Source organism: Silene latifolia, chromosome 11 (genome assembly GCF_048544455.1).
Source record: "Silene latifolia isolate original U9 population chromosome 11, ASM4854445v1, whole genome shotgun sequence".
Lineage (NCBI taxonomy): Eukaryota > Viridiplantae > Streptophyta > Magnoliopsida > Caryophyllales > Caryophyllaceae > Silene > Silene latifolia.
In genome coordinates this window covers 154,777,899-154,804,534 of record NC_133536.1, presented here as the reverse complement: position 1 = coordinate 154,804,534, position 26,636 = coordinate 154,777,899, and the positions used below count along the sequence as shown (strand labels likewise).

At 36.7% G+C, this 26,636-nt stretch overlaps 3 protein-coding genes across 4 annotated transcripts; 1 reads left to right on the top strand and 2 right to left on the bottom strand.

Annotated features, from left to right (window-relative positions):
• The first annotated feature begins 16,171 nt into the window (after positions 1–16,171).
• On the top strand, positions 16,172–18,683 carry LOC141611980 (elongation factor 1-alpha-like). Of its 2 annotated transcripts, none has more exons than XM_074430666.1 (3): positions 16,172–16,278; positions 17,017–17,494; positions 17,611–18,683. In XM_074430666.1, the coding sequence occupies exons 2-3, from the start codon at positions 17,033–17,035 to the stop codon at positions 18,490–18,492; spliced, it is 1,344 nt and encodes a 447-aa protein (XP_074286767.1). In that variant the 5' UTR covers positions 16,172–16,278; positions 17,017–17,032; the 3' UTR covers positions 18,493–18,683. The 2 variants fall into 2 exon arrangements, with proteins under 2 accessions (XP_074286767.1, XP_074286768.1); XM_074430667.1 differs by having other exon boundaries at positions 16,184–16,278; positions 17,014–17,494.
• A 2,214-nt stretch (positions 18,684–20,897) lies between these two features.
• LOC141614178 (uncharacterized) lies at positions 20,898–22,532 on the bottom strand. Its single transcript, XM_074432934.1, has 4 exons — positions 22,235–22,532; positions 21,944–22,127; positions 21,373–21,856; positions 20,898–21,215 (listed from the first exon to the last, which is right to left on the bottom strand). Exons 1-4 carry the CDS (start codon positions 22,530–22,532, stop codon positions 20,898–20,900), a joined length of 1,284 nt encoding a protein of 427 aa, XP_074289035.1.
• A 66-nt stretch (positions 22,533–22,598) lies between these two features.
• LOC141614177 (uncharacterized) lies at positions 22,599–24,261 on the bottom strand. Its single transcript, XM_074432933.1, has 3 exons — positions 23,559–24,261; positions 23,024–23,465; positions 22,599–22,935 (listed from the first exon to the last, which is right to left on the bottom strand). Exons 1-3 carry the CDS (start codon positions 24,259–24,261, stop codon positions 22,599–22,601), a joined length of 1,482 nt encoding a protein of 493 aa, XP_074289034.1.
• Positions 24,262–26,636: the final 2,375 nt, after the last annotated feature.

Here is a 26,636-nt window from a genome sequence, read left to right as displayed (position 1 = left end):
GAGAGATTTGGAGAGGATTAGAGTTACGTTGTGTAGTTTAGGTTTTGTAAAATGAATAAAAACTGTAAAACGTGTCTTAATATAACTCCAATCCTTTCTAAATCAACCGCGGAAAATGTTACCCGTCAGACCGGATTCTCGGTCGAGTATAGAGTATACTCGGCCGAGTACCCTCTACTCGGTCGAGTATTCAGCATACTCGGCCGAGTTTTCCTGGGCAGTAGCCAAACAGGCTATACGACATACTCTACTCGACCGAATAGGCCATACTCGGTCGAGTACCAGCCTATAAAATCCGTAGTATTACAAGACCCCTTGAGCCGCCTCGCGTCGCCATAGGCTTCAGGTTGTAATCTTCGATTGACCTGAGGGCTATACTTTGACTTTCGCTTTGTCCAAGCCTCAGCCAAAGTGGGGGCTCTGTAGATACCTCATTTCTGCACCTCCTGCGAAATACTCAGTGATGATTGGGCCGTATGTTTAGCATATGTCGCAATTTTATGACGTTTTGTAAATCTGTTAATAAAAGGTAACTCGTACACTTGTGTCTACCACTTGGTTGTCATCTAGATGTCATTACGGTCGTTTTGGCAGTAATTAGAGTACATTTGGAGTCCGGGTAAAAAACCGTCTTCATTTCCCAGATCCCAAGTCAAAAAGCCATGTGTTTGTCTACCTAAGGTTAAGATGTCATAAAATGTTCAGGGTATATCTTATTTTGAGTCCCATATCACTTCTTTGGGCTAAACTTAAAGTTTATATTATAAAATGTGCATTTCATTTAGCTAAAATGACAACCCGACATTTAGGCCCGTTTTACGAGGTGATAACGACTTTTTTGGGTCTGGCCTATTTCACAGAAACGCCTATATCTTTCTTTTAGCTTTCCAACGCCACTGAAAGCACCTTAATCCGAGTTTTGTAGAGAAAGTTATGCCTAAAATACAACAGGCTGTCAAACGCGCTTTCTTGCGCAGAAGAACCCTACCCGAGAAAGGACGCAGTAAGTGTTGCGCCTCTTCCAAAGGTCGCAGCACATGCTGCGCCTTTTCTCAGGGCTTTCTTTTTGTCCAAGTTTCCGTGTTTCAACCTAAATCGGTTGTTTCTGGATCTTTCCTTCTGTATCCTATTCTTACCATAATTCCTCCGCGTGATTAGTTTAAATAGAGGCCTTCGGCCTCCATATTTTTCACGCGAGTGTCCGCCCTTTTCTTCTCCCTTTGCATTCTAAGACCACGCTCTTGCCTTTCGACGCCTACGTGCTTGATCAATTGACCACGTAAGCTCAAATCATTCTGAGTTCCAGTCACGTTTGCATGACCGACCAATTTGACCACTACACAATCAATTTAATCAATCTTTTAAATTCCTTTTTCAAGGGCACTTTCCACGCATATTTGAGTCGAATTACCACTAAAAACCGATTTAGTTAAATCTCGCAACGCTAACATGTAAGTCTGAGGGTGTAAAATCCCAATTTTATTTAATGTATTTTATTTTATTGTAATTAATGTACGAGTTTATATCATAAGTACGCCTAAAACCGGTTTAAAAACCATTCTTTTAAAACCGTATTTACAAAACAGCAAAGATCTGACGTCGAGAAGAAACGCAGCAGCAGCTGCGCCTCTTCGAAGAGTCGCAATATATGTTGTGCCTCTTCCTGAGGCTGCCGCTGCTCCTGCTCTTCTTCTTCCTCGACCTTCTGCAATTTTCTATTTCTCTTGTTTCTTTCGTTTATTTTGTTCGTTTCAGTATATAATTATGTTTTAATTAATCCTTTTCAAATTATAACGTTTAAATCGACTGGAATCCCTTATAATTCAATATTTGCGGGTTTTCGTCATCTTATTCAAACCCGGATTTAAGAGGCTCGATTCGTTCATATCAAGTCCCTTGAATTCATCTATGATATATGTTTTAATTCTGTTTTCTTCATCAATTCTTAATCTTTAATTTCCGCCTCTAACTTCAAGTTTGCATATAAACCCGTTTTCGACATCGTAAATAATATCTAACTCATAATAGTTCGTTTTAATCCATTTTTATCATTTTATGATGGTTCCTGATGCATATAATCTGACTAAATCACTTTCATTCGAGTCTAATATCAATAATCTATCCTAATCAAACAACTAACAATAACAATTAACGAGTATGACTTTCAAAGTCAGAAACAAACTCAAGAACAATCGCATGAACTGATGCGCCTCTTCTAAGAGGCGCAGCATCTGTTCTGAGATGGTTTCTGCCTCTGAACTCGTCATGTTTTGACGTAGGCATTCTAATTAGGTTTTAATCGATTATTATCCTCATTATCGCTACTAATTCGATATATTTTCATATTTCAATTCTTTCAATTCCTTAAATTCTTTTATTTCTTTTCTTTTATTTTCGAATCCCTTTTTCAAGCGTACTTGTGACGTAAATTCAATTATCCATCAAAATTCAATTGTAATTTATTATAATTTATTTTATCGCCCTTGTATGATTTATTTGCTTGGCTTTCCACATGTAATTGAATCTAACATCAACTTCGACCACATTGAGTGCTAAATTATGTGTTCACCGACATAGTCTAATTTCACATGCTAGGATTAATCTGTGTTTGTTGCATTGCATGCATTACATCGACGACATATCAAATATGAACAATTTCCCTAATCATTAGTAGAGGCCGCTATCGAGGCGGGCGGGATTAGGTGTTCGATTAAAGAGCTTCCTAATACGTACCATCATCCCTTATTCCAGTTATCTCTGGACATTCGTGTCCATTGGCATCTTCGATAGTAATTCTAGACATAGAATGCTAAGGGCAACGAGTTCTTAGTGTTCATGTCACTACTTTGTGTCTTGACATGGCACGAGGTATTCGAACGGTTCCAATTTTCCATAAAAATTGGTGGCGACTCCACAAATGCAGGCTTATTCAAGCTTTCACCAGTTTCAATGCCTCACAAATCGATAACGGCCCATGACGTGCTTTGGCAAATCCAAGACTCCGTGGGAGAAGTGTCGTCGCCTCGAGACCAACGCGCGGGTGCGCACTGAAGGGTTCTATAACGATTTTCAATAGATTTGAATTACAGAATTCCCAAGATCTCATGCATGTTAAGTATTAAGATTAAATAAAAGAGGTGATTAACAAACTTACTTAGATGCAGAAGAATTCCAATAATATGCTAATAATAAGAAGTATAATAAAACCCAAATCGTAGTTCCTTGAATAGAAATATAACCTGTGAGATCGTCTCACAATAACGCCCCAAGTGTTGCGCCTCTACCGGTATCCACACGATATGAGTATGTATGCTAGTACAAATCTAAGGGCAATTTTCTTCCTTTTTCTCCCTTGAGGTTTTGTCTTTTAGAAAAATTGATATGTAAACATCTCCCCTTATATCTCTATATATAGGGAGTTCAAGGAGAATCCTAGACTATCTAGGATTAGGAAAGTCTAATAGAATAATCTTTTATTATTCTTATTACCTTTATAATAATTAATCTATATTAATTATAATTGCCCGAAACTCATCTAGTGTGTGACCTTGTAGGACCAATTAATACTACCCAAATCCTAGGTCATTTAGGACTCAGACTACAAGCGGCTCCTAGCAGAACATTGTACCCACATAGAATTAATCGGTTATACAATATTCCGGACATATGGGTACACTAACTTCTTCAGTCTCCCACTTGCACTTATGTTCTATAACGCACCATAATCTCTTTGCTTCTATCTCTTTAGATGAGAATAGGGTAGGAGAAGTGTCATCCCTATAAATCTCTATCTCTTTTCTCTAATCTCTGAGTTGAATTGTTACAACAAACGACTGACTTTTACCTCGTCTGGGCACGACCATGCACTTATACAATTCACACTCTTCGGGAGGCCGAAAATGGTAAACTCCTTTCTCAAAGGAGGAGCAGATCCCATTTTGTCTAACCACATCCTGTCACACATTACATGACAAGTCCAACCATCACCTTTATAGCCACCAGTCACGGTTGACGTCTGATGATGTCAAAACTAGCACTTCAGATCACATGTACAGAATAGTCAAAGATTAAGGCTAAAGACTACCAAACGGTGAAAGAAACTTTGTTGACACTAAGTGAAACCTTAACAAAGTTCTTTGACGGGTCAGTCTAATACATATTCCAAACATGTATCCATGTGCCAGGTTTGGTATCTCAATATCATGACTTACGGAACGTAGTCATCAACCAACTCACAACTAATCATTATGAGGCATAAGTGTCCCTTTCACTATGCCCTGATTAGAGACTTATATAAATACATTATCTTATAAAACAGAGTTCCGTGACCACGCAGTTGGTGATCTGTTTAAACAATGTATACTATTTTAGGAAACATTCAATTATACGATAATTAAATACAAAATCAACCTTTTATCATATAAAAGAACATGTCATACAAACGTATCAATCATATCGAACATAACCTCCCACTAAAATAAAGACCTCTTGGTAGTATCAAGACCACTTGCTAATGCGTCTTATACAAATCGTAGTGCTATGATTTTTCATATTATAATTGCGAAAGAGGTTTTCTACAGGACATGCAGCCATTGCATCAATTACTATCTTACATATGTTTAATTTACCTTATCTGAATAAAGTAAAATCAATAGCACACGTTAGATTCTTAAATCAAATGTTCTCTTTGTTTCTTCATAAGCAACAAAGTATATAGTTGTGTATATGTTTGATTTCCAAACCACATACTCTATTCGATGCTTCATAAGCAATAAAGTACTCATTTTATTTTTAAAATTAGTCATAGTGTCGTACTTAAAACCATTTCAGCACACAATTACTTTCATTTAAATAAAATTTGTCCAGATTACAATCAGGAACCATACTTGTCTATTTGAAATTGATATCACTGTAACCAACTTACAATGATTATTTCTCATGTTGTCCATAATAGTCATCAAGACTAGATTGGTATTGATGTGACCATAATTAGCGCATATTTAGTCCCCGAATTAGCCTTGTTCCCATGCTTTTTAGTGCATATTTGGGTCATTTATTGTCTTTAGTTCTTTGTTTTACATATTCTTTGAGGTTTTGTGTCCTTGGTAGGAAAGGAGTGCAAACCTTGCATTTTCATGGCAAAATGAGACTAAATTGATTAAATTCAATGACCAAGCATCAAGGAGAGACAAGATTAGAAGGCCTTTGTACATATTTTAGTAGATGAGCAATGTTGAGGAAAGATCCTTGCATCCCCAAGGAAATCCCCAAGGATTTTATGAAGAAAAGGGAAGAAAAGAGGAAGAAACAAGACTGAGGAGCAATCCGTGCGGATTGTCCTGAATCCGGCCGTCCCCGGCACCACAATCCGTGCGTCTTCCTTCAAAGATGCCCGGGCAGCAGCTACCAGAAGACGTGCGTCTTCTCCCAAAGACGCCCGGGCAGAGACCGTTGAATCCGGTCGTCCCGTGCCTAAGACGCACGGATTCCAGTCCAGCACAAATCCGTTTCTTCAAGCTTCAAAGAAAGAAGCCCTTCCTTCAAAAAATACCGGCGTCTCCCTGCTCAAATCTCAAAAGTGTAATTACTAGTTTAGCTCTTAGTTAACCCTAATGCATCCACCTAATTTTCACTAAAAATACCCCATTAGTCTAATTAGAAGAGCATGTTCTTCTTATCAATTCTTAGAGTAGTTAATATCAATCAAATCCCTCTTTAGTTTTGTAATCAACAATTAATCAAGTTTTAATACAAGTTTTATTTCCTTAATCTCTCTTTTGTTCATCCTTTATTTTGGGTAATTGAAGATTATTTGGGTTATTATTGGGAGATTGACAACCTCTCAATCAAGCATCAAGTACTTCTTTTATTCTTTGCTTTATTATTGGAATCATTAGTAGGTATAATTCTCTTAATCCCTTTTTAATTATTGTTAATTACTTTCATTTGTTCGTCATGTTTCATTTTGTTGGTATGATTGACAACCTTGCTAGCATGATCAACATGATAATGAGTGAGTAGTCACCTAGCTAGAGTTAATGGGTAATTAGGGGAAACCAACATGGGGAATGATTAATGCTTAAATTAATATGCTTTCATGGTTTATTTGCTTGCTTGTTTTGATCTCAACTCATGCACATGTTATGTTTGATGAAATGCAAGCCTATGAATCCTTGCATTTTTTACCCATCACCTATCTTTTCAATGAGACTTGTAAGACATAAACCAACTCGAGTCTCATTAGACCATGCATGTTGTTGAGTAGGGAAGACTAAGTCGACTTGTAGGTGTTGTACAATCTAATCGATTCGGCTCCGGGACCCAAACTTTCTTAGGATTGTAAGATATAACCCAACTCAATCCATCACAACAATAATTGCTTGCTTATAATTTGAGAACATGTTTGTATGATCAATTCCCATGATTCCCCTATGACCCCATGATACCCTAGTGCTTTTTATCAATTGTTTACAACCCTTTCAATTCATCTTGCTTATTTACTTTCATTGCTATTTAGTTTAGTGACCTTCTACATCAACCCAAATTGTGACACTCCTAAGACACCACTAGTTTCAATAGAAATCTCATCTCAATTCCCGTCCCTTGGGATCCGACCTTTACTTGCCTCTTTACTAATTGTAGAGTTGTTTGTGAAGTTATAAATTGTGTTTTGGTCTAGGTGCTCCTAACGACAAGTTACCGAAAAGATTTAGTCCTGACCAGGTATCCACTCGTCATACGAGTACATAAACAACATCTTTGCAAGTCTCATTTAGACAACAAAATGTCGTTTCCTTAATATATATGTCATTAACATACCAAATCATAAAAGCGAATTATACTCCCATAACTTTCGTGTACATATAAAATTATCCTTATCTCAAATAATTCAAAACACTTCTGAATCATTTTATTGAGATCGAAAGTTCCAACCTCTGGATACTCATTTCAAAAACGTTCTCACTTTCCTAGCACACTCTGATAACGTGAATCTCAAGGTGTGTCTGACACAACTTATTGCATATTTCCATTAAGGAAAACTACATTATTCACGTATACCTGTCAAATCTCATTTCATGTATGTTGACATGTGCTAGGAGAATCCAAACTCTATATGGTCACAACACCATCAGGGTATCAACCTAAGTCCAAAACTTTGTAATGATACATGAAGCAATTTTGGATTCATGGTCTCTAGCCACTTTACACTTTTTTTTTTGAGTTGGAGCTCATTATTGCTTCCTTAAATGTCAAACTTATGCGGGCTTATTCATAGGTGGTACATCCATGACTTTTCATGGATCTTAGCCATCTTCATCAACATTTGATGAGAAATCTTATGAATCTTGATCTTTTCAAGAATATTCTACTCCCACTGTTTCTCTGGAGACAATATTCTCATTGAGAATCATTTCAAGTAACAAACTCTTTGTACTTGAATGAGACGTAAAATTAATATCCTACCTTAGGATAATCCCACAAAGTACATGTCAAATTTGAGTCTAAATTTCAGAAAACTATTTTTTTTTAAAAAAAAAGTTTTAAAGATCTCAAATAATAAGAAAATACTATATAGGAACAATTTTAAATTGTGTACCTAGATAATTTCGAGCGTATAAAATAGCGAGATCTGCATGACTCATCATAGACAGAACCATATTAAAATAGGGCTCTTCTTATCTTATAAGACATAACATTCCACAATCATTAATAAAAAGACCACCATCAAAATAAATTAGTATGATATTTCCATTTGGGGCGAACCCGCACAGTTATATCTTTGTGACATTCCCAAAATACCACATACCAATTTTAGTTAGTGATGTCCTTTAAGAAAAAAAAAATCTCTAATATTCTTACTGTGAAACTTAGATTGTCTTCTTAAGACTAGTAATGAAACAATTTCATTACTATTATGATGATCATAAACATTTGGTTCAAGTTTCCTCATCTCGATCAAATCGAGCGATGTTGATTGTCTTCCTAAGTTAACCTTTACTCAGTTCGAGTCTATTTCAAGTAAACCTTTTAAAAAGTCAGACTAATGTTCATCGTATGAACATATGCATAATTACTGAAAATAGTAATTATGATGAAGTATTAGAATCTCATTCCTTAACAACATCACTTAATTATTCCACACATATCTGAATATATGTGACCAAACTAGTCGGTTGCCCTCTTAACAAGTTAGAGGCATGTTATAGTTTTTCCACCATTTAAATAAAATCCACTTGCCGTAGTTGATCCAAATCAACAAGGCCTAGAGTTCCATCATCATGGAACTTCTTTGAATGTTTCTTGTTTCTTGGCTCATAAGACAATGTTGTAAGCGCGTGAAACTCGAGTCATAAGACTTAAACCGTTTTGTATTTCATGTCATAGATGAGATTGAACAAAACTAATATTGTCTTAACAAGAAAGAGGACAACAATTGTTCTTTATAAAATATTAATTCAATTTATCTCCAAACATGAAAGAATTAACATTTTTCTAACGACAAATGAAAGAATAACTATTATTCAAATAAATCTAGTTTTGAACAATACAACATTCAAATGAATAACTTCTACGCATAATGCATTTCCTCATTATATACGTAGATCTATTTCATTCTTTATCATTATCCTACTCCACATGGCATTACATTTATAATGTAAATACCATCTTTGGTATCTTATACCTTATAGTAGAATATTCGTAGTAACTTTTACTTCTATAACATACATACTTCATTTAGAAGTCATACTTCAATAGCTTTCGCAGATCTTCAAGACATTTCTAAAAGCTATCTTTCCAATGCTATCTGTCATTACAATAATGACGTTAATCACTAAATGATTTCCATACATCTTTAGACATTGATCTTCAGGTTGGACTTGACAACGATTGTCCATTCCACCATTACCAGTGTCTAAACTCATATCTCAAAGTCTCTTTACTGATGAACTCAAAGAACATTAGTTTTTGATTCTTCTTGATATGAAACTCAATTGTCACTAAGTGAGAAATTCGCTTAAGTTACATGCATCATTCACAATGAATTGAATATAACTTAAGGTAGAACTGAAATAATTTCAATCATCAACCTTTGATGAGAAGGATATCCAATTAATCTAAATTATCAATATAATTATGTCATAACAATGACAAGTGGACTAAGTGGATCATTCTACATATTTTTCTCACTAAGCGAGAACAATTCCATTATTTTAAACAATTGACACATATGGTACGAATAGTCATCTTTATGACTTTCGGTATATAGTCTAAACTATACACTAGCATTAAGTATGGTTTGATAAAATTTCTTTTGAATACAAACTTCACTTTGCCTAATTGAGAACAATTCTCAAAGAAACCAATCTATGAATTTGAACGATTCAAACTCACTTGAAAAACATGACAACAATGATAAATTACAACTATCAACTTATGCAAAACTAAATCGATATATTAATACACTGTGATTATCTTAACCAATTTAAGACACACAATTTGTACGACATTCTTAAACAATTTTAAGATTCACTACACACACAACCCTCATATGTGCATAGTATCCTAGAATCCCCAATCATATATAACTTGAGTGAGCTTTGGCTCATCGCCCAAATTACACATATCAAGGTAGACATCATATGTCAATCGCACCAAATGCGACTCCTAATCGTCAGGTAACATTTTATGTGACTTGACTATTTGCCCCAAAGTCCAAAACTGTTTTGATGACCTTGTTAAGTGAACCAAATCTCACGTGTGGGTAACTGTTACCCACCTGTTCAACTTATATAGAAAGAGTACTCTACTTTAGCAGACAATACTTCTAACGATATAAGTATTTTACAGTCATTAATTTGGAAGGGCATTACTTAATATTTTAATTGAAGGAATATTGAGTCATACATGACACGGGTCCTAAACATGACGCTAGTTCTCTTAGGAAAAGGGTATAAGGGAATCTAGCCGTTCTAATCAACACATCGGGCTTCAATTAATATTTAAACACCATATGTAAAAAGCAATATACAGATATTTGTAAATTAGAACAAGTCAAGTTAAGAACCCAAAAACGATTCATAATCGTCTACAATTCATAATTGTTTGTTTTTAAACATCTTATACAAAAATATAACATGGGTAGATAATCGTTTCATTCAGGGTATATATACAATAAATAAAGATATAAACATAAATCAATACAACATTGTAATAATCAATCAAATTTATTAAAACCCGAAACCAAATTATGAAAAATCAAAATCATAATTTTTAAGCAAAAACGGCCTGAAAGTCTATTAAGACATCAGAATTTGGCTAAAAAACGTCGACCCTGTTATACAGTCCTGTTTAGAATGCCCTATACACTCGAAAAACATTATTGTAACATCAAAATCAGACACTCGGAACTGATGAACAGTAACATTCCGCGAATAGTAGCCGTGAACAATACCCGTGCGTGAATAGTGTTTTGTGAACAATATTTTTTTTTCTTTAATCAAAATTGAAAACTGATTAACCAATTTAATCACCTAATTAAATTAGGGTTTATTACATATCTAATCTAATTAGATCCAATCAAATTGGGGATTTTATGACACTCTTAAAATAGGCATCTAACAACAAATTAGGGCTTTCTTAAAATCAATTAAATTAGGGTTCTTTTAATCGAATTAAAGGAATACATCATAATATCAAATATTACGATACAAGTCAACATCTATTATGATACAATTCTAAATTTAATGTTTAACAACATACAACAATTGCATTAATTGAACTAATTCAATTTAAAAGCCCTAATCTTGTAACTCTAGAACAAAAACATAGATACAACAATTATATCTAAAGGCACAATCTTTTAATCTAATACTTAACAATACATGTTCGCTCTGATACCACTGAAGGGTTCTGTAACGATTTTCAATATATTTGAATTACAGAATTCCCAAGATCTCATGCATGTTAAGTATTAAGATTAAATAAAAGGGGTGATTAGCAAACTTACTTATATGCGAAAGAATTCCAATAATATGCTAATAATAAGAAGTATAATAAAACCCAAATCGCAGCTCCTTAAATAGAAATATAACCTGTGAGATCGTCTCATAATAACGCCCCAAGTATTGCGCCTCTACCGGTATCCACACGATATGAGTATGTATGCTAGTACAAATTTAAGGGCAATTTTCTTCCTTTTTCTCCCTTGAGGTTTTGTCTTTTAGAAAAATTGATATGTAAACATCTCCCCTTATACTCTATATATAGGGAGTTCAACCAGAATCCTAGACTATCTAGGATTAGGAAAGTCTAATAGAATAATCTTTTATTATTCTTATTACCTTTATAATAATTAATCTATATTAATTATAATTGTCCGAAACTCATCTAGTGTGTGACCCTGTAGGACCAATTAATACTACCCGAATCCTAGGTCATTTAAGACTCAGACTACAAACGGCTCCTAGCAGAACATTGTAGCCACATAGAATTAATCGGTTATACAATATTCCGGACATATGGGCACACTAACTCCTTGTACCCATGTCCACACTCATAAGTTATGCAAATTTAACCAAGAAACAACACACTTGAAACTTTTGCTTTCCTCAAGGGAGGCGGGTGATGGACTTGATTATACTTATTTTCTATCTTTAAATTGGTTTAGAAACTCTCATCCGAACATGATTTGGAAAATTGATAAAAATGACTCAATAAGTCTACCAGATGAGATTTTCGAACTCAAAGTCGTAGTCCACACTAAACCCCGTAGTGCGGGTGCCTTTGAACCCGTGACCTACCTTTTGTCTAAGACAAGAGACACCTTCCACTATTGAGCGACGTGAGAGAGGTCAATCCTCTCAAGCTCGTCATTCTACCTCTGGCGTTGACATGCATGATGTATATGATGAGAGACCTTAGCCTTAATGTGAATGCCATTCGTGATGACCAAAGACTTGCCTTATACCCCATATATGATCACTTTTCTAGGCAAGGGGTTGTCCGACCCTAGGGACCACATCCGTCATTCTACAACTATCCCCTGGATGGGTTCCCTTCTTCTTCTGGTTATAATGCAGGTATTTATGCTCCTTGTCTGGATTATTGTGGTTCGGATTATGGAGTGGAAGCTTTTAATGGTGGCTATGGAGGGTATGATAGATATGGTGGTTATAGAGGCTATAGTAGCTATAGAGGAGGATTTGGTAGTGGAAGCAATATTGGTTAGTATGTGACTCCTTTCCAAAGTGATGAACCAAGTGGTAGTGGTCAACAAGATGATGCATCGGGATCCGGTGGAAGTCAAACACCAAAAGGTAGGAAGGGCTTCAATTTTTGTCCCTTTTCTTGAGTTGATGATGAATGGAATTAGAGTCCCTCGTATACATACTAGTTTGGGGGGAGGCTAGCTAGTCTAGTAAGTGTTCTTTTCTTTTATATTTTAGTTATTTTTTCCCGCAACCCATTAGATATAACCTCTTGTCTTACTTATTTATGTGCTTTGAGCTGTTTTTACGGTTTAGTTGGATGCTTTACATATTGGCACATTGGGACAATGTTGTGTTTAGCTTTTGTGGGGGGGGGGGGGGAGGTTGCATTTGCATTTTAGTGTAACTTACATTGTAGAAAATCTGAAATTTTGAGAAAATTGTGTTGCTTTTTGCTTCTTATGCTCCATTCAGTCTACTTTTGTCATGAAAAATTGTGTTTATGCCCTCTTGATTATCCTAATGATAGCTTATTAGCTAATGATTCATTCTTATTTGATGGGGTATTTGCTTCATGGGGATGTCTTGACATAGTAGGTGGAAGATGAAAATTGAACCAAATAGGCTTGATCTTGATTTTGGCAAGCCACAAAATGGTAAGGTAAAGCCTCCTTTGACCGGTACATCTTTTTTCGGTCTCACTTACGTGAATGTAGGGCTCCTTATGGTGTGTGTTATATCATAAACACACAAGTATGGTTTTTATTTTATCTTTTATGAGCATTACTTACATAATATGCTTGCATTTGAAGTCATTCACATTGACTTTATTGCCCATTTCTAGCCCCTCCTTACACATGTTTACGTTTATCTAGCTACATTATAAACTTGCTTACCTTGTTAAGCTAGTAGCTATGTCATTGGTGTTAGGGTGCTTATTTGGAATATGCTTAATTTTTAGTCTTTGTAAGCTTGGTTAAACCGGATTTGCTATTTTCCGGAATTGGTTTATGAAGAAAGAAGTGAAAAAGGAAGTTGTGAAAAAAGAAAAGAAATGAAAAATGGTGAAAAGAAAAAGAGAAAAAAAAATGTGGAAAAAGAATGAAAGAATGGAAAAAAAGCATGAATTGTATTGAGAAAAAGAAGAAGAAGTTGAATTAAGAAAACTCTCATGTATTATCATCAATTTTGGAGAGTATTTTTATGGTTTGCATTGAAATATTGGGTTTAGTTTTGGGATTGATCATCCTTACAGTTGGTTGTTGCTAGCTTGACTTAGCTCCACATAACCATAATTCATATGTAATGTTCCCCTTTCTTACCCATTACATATTAGATTAAGCTTTCTTCTACCCACTGGCTTCTTTTACATGCTTGCATTTTGATTGTTTTTTTACTTGTGATTTAAAATGACTACCATATTAGATTGCGGGCACACTCTCATGAGTCGAGGATAGGTGAGTGGCCTGAATGCTACTCACATAAAAATTCCTTCACATATAATGAGTATTGAGTGAATCGTGAGAGTTCAAAGTCAAAAAGATCATGGAAGGGCCGAAAAGTTCATTAGAAGTCATTCATCCTACGCCGCCATGTAAATATCATCCATGTTTTTGCATTATCCGTATGCCCATGTTGTTTCGGATTTTGAATCATGATGCTTATAGCTTGTTTTAGGATATTGCAATTGAGGAGATATGGTTTCTTGCTTGAGCACAAGCAAGAGTTTAGCTTGGGGGAGTTTGATGTGTCCATTTTATATATGATTTTACTCCCTATATTAGCTCGATTTTGATTGAATATAACACTTTTATTAGTGTATTTGTGAGCTAATTCCGTGTTTTAGTGTCTTTGCTTGTTTTTATTATATTTTGTAGGAAATGTAGCTTTCATAAATTTTTCCCGTCATATGTGTAAGCACTAGAGATCACGAGGCTAAAAGAAACAAGACATGCAAAAGGAAGGGCATCGTGGAGAAAATCGAGTGAATGAATCCCGAGCATAAAGAAATATGAGCATGGGTTGATACAAAATAAAGAAATGAAAATCAAGGCCAAACAAAAGTCCAAAAACCAAGTCAAGCTTGGAAGCATGGGATGCCAAATGATGCCTTAAACCGGAGAAATTAAGGAGCTTAATGACGCACCATTTGATTCCTCAAGGAATTAAAGCAATAAATTGGAAAACTCACGACCCCGATCGGGGCTGCCTTGTCCATGAGATTTTACGTTATGCCCCTATTTTACTATAAATAGGGGCCTTAATCCGTCATTAGGGGATCATCTTTTTACCATCTTTTCACTCTCTTTTACATATTTAGCACACATTTCTCTTAAATTTTCATTAGTTTACATTTTGTTGAGCATTTCCTTTGTTAAGCAATTTCCATTAAGCTTTTGGTTCTAAGTAATACAATCTTTCGATTCAAGTTATTTGGGTTGTTATTTGAGTTCTTCTTATTCAAGCTCCAAGTTCTCTTGTTACAGTATTTACATTTCTTGTTTATCTCGTTATTTCAATCTCCATTATCGTTATTTCATAGTCTTTGCATTATTGTTTTATCATTACAATATTAGTTGGTTGTTACATTTTATTATCACGTTAATATCACCACATTTTAATTCTCGCATTTCATATTACATTACTCATCTTTAGCAATTTCACCTTTTTTATATGTTATCATTATTTAGTCTATTCATAATTCTTACAATTTCATTTAGTTATATTTTTATTATTATCATGTTTATTATTTCATACATCACTAGTTTTATTTCCATCATGAGTGAGTAGTTTCATATGTCTATGGATTAGTGAAGGCATGCATAAATAGTATTCATAATTGTTAAAATTAGGATGCTATAATATCGATAATTTGTTTCTATCACATGTTTGCCTTGTTTTGATTAATCTTTGTTTAATGGCGATAAGCATTGATTAAGTTTGTTAATTCATTCTATAAGTCGAGAGCGCATAATTGAATTAGACTAAACATGTGTTAGTAGAACGACCTAGTCATAACGAGAGTTCTCTAGGACCCGATCTATGGTTGACAATAAGGCCGATAGGTGGTTGTCATGAGATCTAAACCAATTGTTGTTATTAAGAACTCCTAGTTTTGGCATGAATATTTACGTATTTGCATGTGTGACCCGACTCCTCTAGACTCCTTTATCATATATTATTTACATCATTTTATTTACAAGTTATCAAACCAAACCAACCAACCAATTGAAATCGACCTAGATAGAATTCTATTCATAGCATTTCATAACGCAATTCCCGTCTCCTTGTGTTCGACCCCTACCTTACTACATTAATTTGTTAGCCAAGTTTAGAGTATCTTTGTTAGGTGTGCGATAGCCTCTCATCAGTCTATCTTACAAAAGATCAGATGTTTGGATGCTTTCTCTAAACACTCGATAGATTAGTGATGTAAAGTTAGATTAGTTGAGCTCCAAAGTGAGGTTAACGTTAGTTCGGTAAGACCAAGGAATATGATTAAGTATTCTAACTCTTGTTCTTTAACAAAAATGCTCGTTAACTCTCTTTGTTCAACGACGCCACGGCTCGTATTGAAGTGATAACCTTAAAAGGACGCAGTTAGACTTGGTAAAACTGACCTGCCCTGAATTACCCCGCCCAGATAACTCGACCGGTACCCAATCCTCCCAAAATCTAAACCCGAAATCTGAATCCCGAATTGACCGATCCAATTCAACCCGACCCGAATGTTTATTATCACATACGGTTTGTTATCTCCAAATAAATCGATAACCCGCCATCCGAAATGACCCAAATCTAAATAACATAATCCAAATTCTTACAAACTTAAACAATCGGAATACAAATTAACCCGTTTGCCGCCAGGTCTAAACGAGGGTGATTAAAAATTTGAGGCTTGTGGGCAAAGTATAAGGGTTATTTCCGTCAAACGCATGACAAGATGATGCGATTGGAGTCTGCTTTCGGAACCCCACTATAAAATCTAAAAACGCAACACAACGCAAACCCTCTTTGCGTCGTAGCTAACACATTTCCTTTGCGGCTAGGGTTTTACCTCTTCTCTCAGGTCTCCGTTCTCTCTCTCTTTCTCTCTTGCTTTTATGTCATTCCTATGTTATAGATTCCGTAATCTAGGCTATTTATCTTATTAATGTTGATTCTCAATTACATTTACATGTTTTAATTGTTAATATTCTTTTGATATTGCTGAATCTAGGAAATTAACATGAATTATACTTCATTTGATGTTCATCTTTGTGGTGATAAAGAATTCTTGCTTACTTGTATCTGTTGATTGTAGTAATTTCATTTTCTTTTTCATTAGTTATAATGTTTATCTTGTTACGTAGTTTCTGATTTGAGATTTTTAATACAAAATGTTCAAGTTCACAATGTATAAGGTTTTACATAAATTGATCCGTTTGTCAAACAGATGATATTTCATATTTGTATTAATTGATCTGTTATGCGCAACATTTGTGTAAAACCGCCATAACGATAAATACTGTTTCCAATGATTTACACTGTTTGATAACATTGTTTTCACATGTCTTACATGCTCTTTAGTCGTTGATGCGCTGTGCTGTGAATTTTGTTATATCGATTTCATATGCTTGTTTTAGCTCTAATGGAAGCGATCAAGGTGCCAATAAGTGTTTACGGATTTGTTGTTGCTTCTTCTAAGATCAAAGATGCATGCAATAACTGTTAGTATTTGTAGTCCTGATGGTTTGTCTTAGATAGGATTTCATTGCTTTTTTATTTTTGGTGTCGAATTTAATATGAGTTTGTTTTGTCACAGCAGTTTAACAGAATTCACCATGGGTAAGGAAAAGATTCACATCAGTATTGTCGTTATTGGGCATGTCGACTCTGGCAAGTCCACCACTACTGGTCACTTGATCTACAAGCTTGGTGGTATTGACAAGCGTGTTATCGAGAGGTTCGAGAAGGAAGCTGCTGAGATGAACAAGAGGTCTTTCAAGTACGCCTGGGTGCTTGACAAGCTCAAGGCCGAGCGTGAGCGTGGTATTACCATTGATATTGCCTTGTGGAAGTTTGAGACCACCAAGTACTACTGCACTGTCATCGATGCCCCTGGTCACCGTGACTTTATCAAGAACATGATTACTGGTACCTCCCAGGCTGATTGTGCCGTCCTCATCATCGACTCCACCACTGGAGGTTTTGAGGCTGGTATCTCTAAGGATGGTCAGACCCGTGAGCATGCACTTCTCGCTTTCACTCTTGGTGTTAAGCAGATGATCTGTTGTCTTAACAAGGTATATGTTTTCCCATTCTTCTGGGTTTTTGGTTACATAAAATTGAGTTGCTGATTTTTAGTCTATTATCTTGATTGGTTTACTTGCAGCTGACTTGTTTTTATTTTATGATACAGATGGATGCAACCACTCCCAAATACTCAAAGTCAAGGTATGAAGAAATTGTGAAGGAAGTCGGCTCATACCTCAAGAAGGTCGGATACAACCCTGACAAAATCCCATTTGTTCCCATTTCTGGTTTTGAGGGTGACAATATGATTGAGAGGTCCACCAACCTTGACTGGTACAAGGGTCCTACCCTTCTTGAGGCTCTTGACCAGGTTTCTGAGCCCAAGAGGCCCTCAGACAAGCCCCTTCGTCTTCCACTTCAGGATGTTTACAAGATTGGAGGTATTGGAACGGTGCCTGTCGGACGTGTTGAGACTGGTGTCATCAAGCCTGGTATGCTTGTGACCTTTGGTCCAACTGGGTTAACGACTGAGGTTAAGTCTGTTGAGATGCACCACGAGTCCATGCCTGAGGCACTCCCAGGAGACAATGTTGGATTCAACGTTAAGAATGTTGCTGTCAAGGATCTCAAGCGTGGTTACGTTGCCTCTGACTCCAAGAACGACCCAGCTAAGGAGGCAGCCAACTTTACTTCACAGGTCATCATCATGAACCACCCTGGCCAGATCGGAAACGGCTATGCCCCTGTTCTCGATTGCCACACTTCTCACATTGCTGTCAAGTTTGCTGAGCTTGTGACCAAAATTGACAGACGATCTGGTAAGGAACTGGAGAAAGAGCCGAAGTTCTTGAAGAACGGAGATGCTGGGATGGTTAAAATGATTCCCACCAAGCCCATGGTGGTTGAGACTTTCTCTGAGTACCCACCTCTCGGTCGTTTCGCTGTGAGAGACATGAGGCAGACTGTGGCTGTTGGTGTCATCAAGAGCGTTGAGAAGAAGGACCCCACGGGTGCCAAGGTCACTAAGGCTGCCCTTAAGAAGAAGTGAGCTGATTGAGATTTAATCCAAGCAACCGAAAGTTCCTAATATGGTTTTGGTTTTGATGAGACACTGTCTTTGTGATTTTAATGTGTTTGCTTTAGGCTTCTATAATACAGGTAGGCATCTGATGACTGTTTTGCGGTGTTAAAATCTCGAGTTGTTATTCATTTACCAGCAGCTCGTGAATTCTTCTTTCATGATCTGTTGTTGGCTGTTCTAAATCTTTGAACAATCACATCCTGCTTCAAGTCTCGGAGCTCTTAACTAGGGCTGTAAATAAACTGAGCCTGCTCGACAAGCCCTCGGGATCGGCTCGGTCAAAGCTCGGATTGAGATCGGTCAAACTGAGCTCGAGCTCGGGCTCGAACTAAGCTGAGCCCAAACCGAGCCGAGCTTGAGCACACTAAGGCTCGGCTCGGGAGCTCGTTTGAGCTCGTTATTTTTAAAATTACTTAATGTTTTTCAATATATTTACTTAAAGTGTATCAATTTTAAAATAAATAAATTAAAATATTAGTTTATAAGATAAAATTACATAATAACTGTTATTATAAGCTAACAAAAAAATAATATTCTCGTTAAAAATTTGAAATTTCAAATAAAAAAATACCTTTATAATTAAAATAATGTTCAAAAAAATAGAACGCAAACAAAGCTCGGGCTCGGGTTCGGGCTCGTAAAATATTATATGAGCCGATCCCGAGCCTTGATTTCAAGAGCTCGGGTTCGGGCTCTAACTCGACTTTTACAATATGAGCCGAGCTCGATCATAGGTAAGCTCGAGCTCGGCTCGGCTCGTTTACACCCCTACTCTTAACTAGACCTGTCAAAACTCGACCCGACCCGTAAACCCGACTCGACCCGCGACCCGTTTGACCCGAACCCGAAATGACCCGTTATTTTAGGGTCGAGACCCGACCCGAACGGGTCGACCCGTTGGGTCAAGGGAAAATCATGAATTTTATTAAAAATATTATTATTTATATATTATATTTGAAAATATAGTTAAAAAATAATTTTCTTATTACTTAAAATTAAAAATTCAACTAAAAAGTCAATTTTATATAACTTTTATAATATTTAATAATAAAATAATTATTTAAAAAACTTTATTTTAATAATTATATCAATATAGTTATTGTATATGATGAATATGACTAAAATAATAATTTAAAATATATTTAATTTTTTAAAAAAATATTTTTTAAATTAAAAAATCGTTTAAAAAAGGCGTTAAAAATTATTTCTTGACCCGTATTCTGACCCTAACCCGACCCGTGACCCGTATGACCCGACCCGTATCTGACCCGACCCGTATTTGACCCGACCCGTATTCTGACCCGACCCGTATAACCCGACCCGAAACCCGACCCGCCCGACCCGTTTGACAGGTCTACTCTTAACCTTTGGTTTGGATATAAAATGGATCGAGGATAGAGATGGAGGGGAGTGAAAGGGAGTGAAAGGGAGGGCAGGGTCGTTCTAATCTTCTAATCATTGCCACTTTTCAAAAGATTTTAATTTTATTTACAAGAAGGAAATGATTGTAAAACTAGCAAACTTCATGAAGTAGGAGTAATATATCCCGAGTGCATAGGTTGTAGGAAAGTTGCGAACACTTGACGCTTCCCTGAATCAAAGTTCAGTAGGAGTACTAGTGTTAAACCCGTGCAAAAAATGCACGGGACGTAGTAACAATCGCTAAAATTAGATTCGAAAACGTAAGCATATAAATGAGCATGATTAAATTTCCATACTCCTGACAATTTAAAAAAGGCACAATTGAATATTCAAAGTATATGTTATTAGGATTGTTACTACGCTAATTACTACCATACGATACAAATTGTCCAACAAATGTAGAAGTAATATGAACTTTACAAATACTCAAAAATTTCTTGGTAAACAACGTTGGTTGTAATATTCGATGTACGCTTGTTACTGTCGCAGATTAATAGTTTAAGGCCTTGTTTGCTTGTAACCCTCGAGATCGCGACATAAAGTTGTCCATGACTGAAGACCGGTCTTGGAAGATAAATGCTCACTTGAGATAAAGACTGGCCCTGGCTTTTGTTTATTGTCATGGCAAAACAAACAAAGAATGGGAAATTGTCTTCTACTAAACCGGATCGGAAATTTTGGAATCGAAGGAGTGAGTGTAATGCGGGCAATGTGCACTCTATCGCCTTTATGACTACCCAGTCAACACTTTGCATAACTAATTACGCGTCTCCCTAAGTCTGTCACTATTAATGGTACTATTGCACAACCCACGCGATTGATCAATATTTCTAAGGAGCATAACCATAACACCGACTTTCAATCTCAATTCATGGTTTGGGAGGCCAGAACATTTAATATTGTTCAAGAATTCTCGTGGAGTAAGTAAAGGCTGCTCGCCCATAGTTCTATCATCTCTCCGACCTCATCGAGCTTAAGTAAATTCTCTCTTCCTCATGGATAAGAGATAACACATAATCATTTACATCTTCAACTATTTCGTGAGTGGGTGCAGGAATTGCCCTTTCTTGAAGATAATTTGGGTCCCATAACCGATTTTGAAGATCAGGATAAGTGATATCTACTAAGGAGGCAATGGGATTAGTCACGTGTTGAATAAGTAAATCGTCGGGGAACTCTATGTCAACCTCAAAGATCACCATCATTTGGATCCCCGACCAACCCATCTCCAATTTTCGTAATCCACTCCGAGAATTTTCGTATCTCATCTACATTAGTGTCTTCACTTCCGGCTTGTAAGCGCATATTTTTAGTCAATGTAAGCACACGAAATTTAAGACATACACATCTTAAAACATTGAAAGAAAATATAAATTAATTGAATAGCGTTTTAGTACCAATTTGGAAACTATGTTTTGAACGTACCTTACATGAACTCCACAAATACGACGAACAAAGAGAAGCATGCACAACATCAGCCCTGCTCCCTTTGGAAACAACCGGTAATGTTTGGCGAAAATCGCCACCAAAAACTACCACTTTCCCGCCAAATGGTAGTGTTGCATTACGCGGATCTACAACACGCATGACGTCTTTCAAACTTCTATCAACAGCCTCGAAACCATGTTTATGAGTCATCGGCGCTTCGTCCCATATAATTAGCTTCGCTATGATCAGCAATTCCGCTAAATCACTACCAGGTTTAATTCTGGGGCAAGTGGAGTTTTCGGTGAGATTGATTGGAATGCCAAGTCTCGCGTGCGCTGTTCTACCACCAGGTATCAACGTTGCTGCAATTCCGCTAGATGCAACAGGCAAAACAATTTCACCCCGCTTCGAGGGCGAGCACATAAAGTTCGCGGATGAATGTTTTACCAGTCCCCCATAGCCATACACAAAAACACCCCTCCTTGATTAGATGCAATAGCTTCCATAATTTCATTATAAACCGTCGCCCGCTCATCGGTCATTGAAGATAGTTGAGACGCATGTTTACTGGAGCGATTCTTTGTCATAAGACAACTCATCCATAACCATCGTGTTCGCGTGATGTGTTGTTGACGATGTATCGGGTAGGGGCATCCCTTCAAATCTTGCTAAACTACTCCCATTTAATTGGAGTGATGCTTCTATGTCGATCAAAGCATAGTTTTTCAATTCTTCATCGATTAGTTCCAAAGCTATGATGATATTTGCAAAGTGTCATCATAACGTATTGATAACTATTATATGTGCAAAGAATGTAAATTAGATGAACTAAATAGAAAGCAATATATTAAAGTAGTACCTCGGTTTTGAAGAATATTACGTTGCCTGTGAAGGATATCATCCGCTAGAAGACTCCATGTTGCCTCCCAGACTCTACTTGGCATGGACAACGTCCCAGATAACAATAAAGTCGCAAAGAGGTTTCTAAGATAAAATCCAGAGGCCCATTCGCTTGCTTCCTCTATCGCATCAATGTACTCTTTGTCGTCACCGATCAAGCCATATGCATAACACGCTTCCCTATACGTGTCATAGAGAGTGCCGTTAACCCTTCTTATGTCCTCGTAACTTTTGGGTCCCTTTACATGGTTCAACATGGTTCTCATGAAATATAATTCACCGCAAGTCGGCGGCACATGTTGCAACCTACCTATCTTAAAATTCTATTTTCTAAGGGTCCACTCTCGCTGATCTTTATTCCACACAAATTTAGTTGGGAATTGACAGTACAATAAGTCCTTCGCTATCTGCAACTCTTCCTCTTCACTACTGTTAATTTTCATCCAAGATAAAAACTTTGACACTCCCATCGATGATTTCTCTAAGACCTTGTCAATAGGATCTTCATCATCAAACACAACGCCTCGTTCGCCGGGAAGGTGAAAGCAGACCTTTCGATCATGCGGGAGTCCTGTAGTGAATGTCAAACGCGAATATCCTCCAAACAGCCTCACATGCTGAAAGGTACCTACAATCGTAGTATCGTTTAATCTCGTCCACCTGTTCAGGAAATTGGTCGTTGCGGCGTCGATAAGAGGACTGCATTGTCACTCGATCAGATCCCTTATTTATATACTTGAAAAGATACTTGATCGCTTTAGACTGGTTACACCACTCCACATTGATATGTGCACGATATTTCAGCAATAAGTACGGGTTATATGGCACGACAGATCCATTGTCAAGTGCCACTCGGTCCTTATATATTGTTGGTCCTGTTTTACTTCTCTTATAAATAGGATAACCGTCTTCGCCAATAGTTGTTCTTTCGGTACACTTTTTGGGGAAATGTTTTGAGCATGTAGACCCAACCATACACGGTGATCGTGGTTTTGCAGTTCCACACGGTCCGTGAATCATGTGTGTGCAAACGACGGCATGTAACACAGGATTCTCAACCGGATTGGGGATCTCCGCTGAAATTATTTTATCGATATCCGCAGCTTCAGGGAACTTGTCTTCTCGATGTAAGAACAAAAGGATATGAGCTTGTGGAAGACCACGCTTCTGAAATTCAATAGTATATACAACTGTGATAGAATTACGCAAACATATTAGATTATATATTACGGCTTGATAAAATATGTCCAAATAATAAACCTCACAGATGAAAGACTACGCACCTGCTCTAACCCTACCAAAGATATGGCGCTCTTTTAAATCAATCATCAACTCTTCGAGCTTAATCTTGAATACGCGAGACAAAATATCAGGACGATCCTCGGGATTAAGTCCCCTATTTCTAACAAACCGGGTGATTTCCGGCCACTTGGGATTGCACGTAAACGTGATAAATAGATCAGGGTAACCGAACCACCTACAAATGGTCATAGTATCAAGGTAGTTTACTCTCATATATGGGTCACCTCCCACCAAAGAAGAAGGAACAATAAGACGACTACCGGCGGAAGACGGCTCAACGTCCCCTCGTTCAACAGCTCTTCTAAGATTATTGTAATTGTCCACGCGAAGAAGATCTTGGTTATATCGTATAAACTTTAGTCTATGAGATTCAACCGATGCAAATCCGTCAACTAAAAACTGGTGATAGGTTTTACCGGATTGTAACAGAGTTGGAAATTCAACTGACAGTGGTCTATCCTGAATACGGAATGCATACCACTCTCTAAGAGTTAATTTATCGCGCGGATTTTCAGAATTGCTATTTCGAAGAGAGTTTTCAGAGTAAGAAATTCCCAATCGGTAACCGTCTTCCCCGCACGGAAATAATAAAGGATACTGGAGGGCCATGAATAATGGGTGTAACTCAGATATACGTTGTAAACTTCCGCATGACTTTTGTACAATAATATCTCGTTTATCCATGTTTGGACCTAAATCACCCTCGATCAATCTTTGCTACCTCCGAAACCGTTGGACGATTATACATTCTCCCATCTCTGTCTCTTCTACAGATGAGTCTGATACTCACGTCGACGTTTTCATCGGAAGACAATCTGTCCCTAGCCATCCTAAATGTCTTTGCAACAGGATTATGTGAGTCGACCAACTTTTGCAGTAATTCAATCAGCTCATCGTTAAATCGCTCCGGAGTATCGTGGCTGCATTCATAGGTAATTAATAATAAGTTGTGTTTATTTATATTGGGTAACTAAATACGAAAACATCGATCTTTACAAATAATGCGTTAAACTAATATTCTAACGTATTTGTCTTGTATATGACATACCTGATTGCTTTTTTCCGATTTTCAACTTCTTCTTCAGTGTCATATATGTATAACTGACAAAATTTAGGAGTTGCTCCGGTTGACGGCAACAAACTTCCTATTCGGTGAATATTTTGGCCTCCCATCCTGAATGTGTAGGGACCTCGACCTTGATTGATGGAATGATCAATCTTCCCACCCATAGATGTGAAAGAAAACATCCCGTTATAAGCCCGGATATTCTCAATAAAATGCTTACTAAATGGATGTTGTCTACTTAGTAGAGACTTTAGGAGTTGAGGCGGTTCTTTTAACCATGGAAGCTTAACTTTGCCATCAGAGCAACACAATGAGAACTTAGGGCATCGAGTACCCTTTTTTTTCTTTTTCCTTTCTTGAAACCACATTTGCGCTCTACATTTTGTGCACTCGTATTCTGGGTCACCAATATCCCAATATCCTTCGAGTACTGAAACATTAAATGTCACAACAATACAAATAAGTTAAATAGTTTGATTTATATAGCTATTTAAATCAAGTTATAATACTTCGATCATTAGCAAAAAATAAAATGACCTCCGTCGTTCCCCTGGGAAGATTGATTTTGTTGACTTCGGGAACATTCTCCGTGTGAGCGAAATGAGCTCGTTTCACGTCCAGTGAATACTTCTTGGTTTTCAGAAACTAAACCACTAAAGTCATCATAAGATTCGCCAAAGGCTGAACATAAATCTCTTACTAATCGCTCCACCACATCTGGTGGACTATCGATACCTAAGTAGTCATGTTATAAACAACGGAGTTACGATAAAAGCACGTAATAACAATAACGATTGTTATATACAAATTGTTAAGATAGTATTCAATAATAATTTAAAACAAAATAACCATCGTTAATGAATTGGGAGGATTAATTTTGTTGGCCGAAGGAATATTCTTCGCGTAAAGCAAATGACCACCTACCATGTCCGTGTGACTACTAGTCGACTTTTCGGGTATTGAAGGTCTACATTCGTCGTATGATTCGCCAAAGGTTGAACATAAGTCTCTTACTAATCGTTCGACTACATCTGGTGGACTATCGATACCTGTGAAGTAATGCAATAAACACCAGTTTAGAGAGTAATAAAACTTATACTCGATTTGTTAAATATTTTATTTATAATAGACGACATTTTATATACCTGTGGTGGTGGAAGTAAGTGGCGTGGTTGGAGTAGAATATTGAGGATCTATTTGCACAGATACAGCTGATGTCACTCGTCTTGCTTGTCGTCTAGTCGAAGCTAATATATACGAAATGGCTATTAGATTAGTTATTTTTGTTATAGCCGTTAAATAAATTTTTTCTTTGCTAATAACTAATACACAATATGACAGTTATTTAATATTTTAATTACGAATAATAATTAAAAATATAAGCAACAAAAAAGTAGTAGTATATGTCATATATGTACGGGTCGAAATATTGAGCCATATTTTTGATAACTATAAAACAAAGCCCAACCCAATGCAATAATATAAATGACAATGGTCCAACTATTACTTAGATCCATAACACAAAACCCTAATATTTCGTCCCTTATATACCCAAATATTTCACCAAACACACCCTTATTACCATCTTTCTTCATTTTCGGCCGTCACTCTCACTAAACTCTCCTCTCACTAAACTCGGACCATTCTAGCCGTCACTCTCCCCTCCTCTCAATAAACTCTTCATATGCTAAGGCCCTCACTCTTCAATCTTTAGATCTGCCTTAACCCAGAAAAAAACACATCAATCTCCACACTTTTATGCGCCGTCTATGATCGTTCATGACTGATTGTGAAATTTTTTTATGCTCGTTGGTTTCCCGTCGTTTATTGCCATTATCAGTTGGTATGTAAACTTCATATTCGCTTAAATATTCAAGTTTATGTTGATTTCATGGTAATTATAATTTTTCTTGATACTTTTACAAATTATTGCTTGATTTTTGTTGAAGGATTTGGTAGATCTGACCATTTTTATCTTAAAACTAATCTATGA

Excerpts from the sequence above, each read along its gene's own strand:
- LOC141611980 (XM_074430666.1), top strand. The coding sequence starts at position 17,033 with ATGGGTAAGGAAAAGATTCACATCAGTATTGTCGTTATTGGGCATGTC. Across the intron at positions 17,495-17,610 it reads TGATCTGTTGTCTTAACAAG|ATGGATGCAACCACTCCCAA; the intron begins GTATATGTTTTC and ends TTTATGATACAG.
- LOC141614178 (XM_074432934.1), bottom strand. The coding sequence starts at position 22,532 with ATGTTGAACCATGTAAAGGGACCCAAAAGTTACGAGGACATAAGAAGG. Across the intron at positions 21,857-21,943 it reads TATGACAAAGAATCGCTCCA|GAGGGGTGTTTTTGTGTATG; the intron begins GTAAACATGCGT and ends CATCTAATCAAG. Across the intron at positions 21,216-21,372 it reads ATTTGTGGAGTTCATGTAAG|ATGAGATACGAAAATTCTCG; the intron begins GTACGTTCAAAA and ends ACACTAATGTAG.
- LOC141614177 (XM_074432933.1), bottom strand. The coding sequence starts at position 24,261 with ATGGATAAACGAGATATTATTGTACAAAAGTCATGCGGAAGTTTACAA. Across the intron at positions 23,466-23,558 it reads CTTTGGTAGGGTTAGAGCAG|TTGTATATACTATTGAATTT; the intron begins GTGCGTAGTCTT and ends ATTCTATCACAG. Across the intron at positions 22,936-23,023 it reads AACCAGTCTAAAGCGATCAA|GTGGACGAGATTAAACGATA; the intron begins GTATCTTTTCAA and ends TTTCCTGAACAG.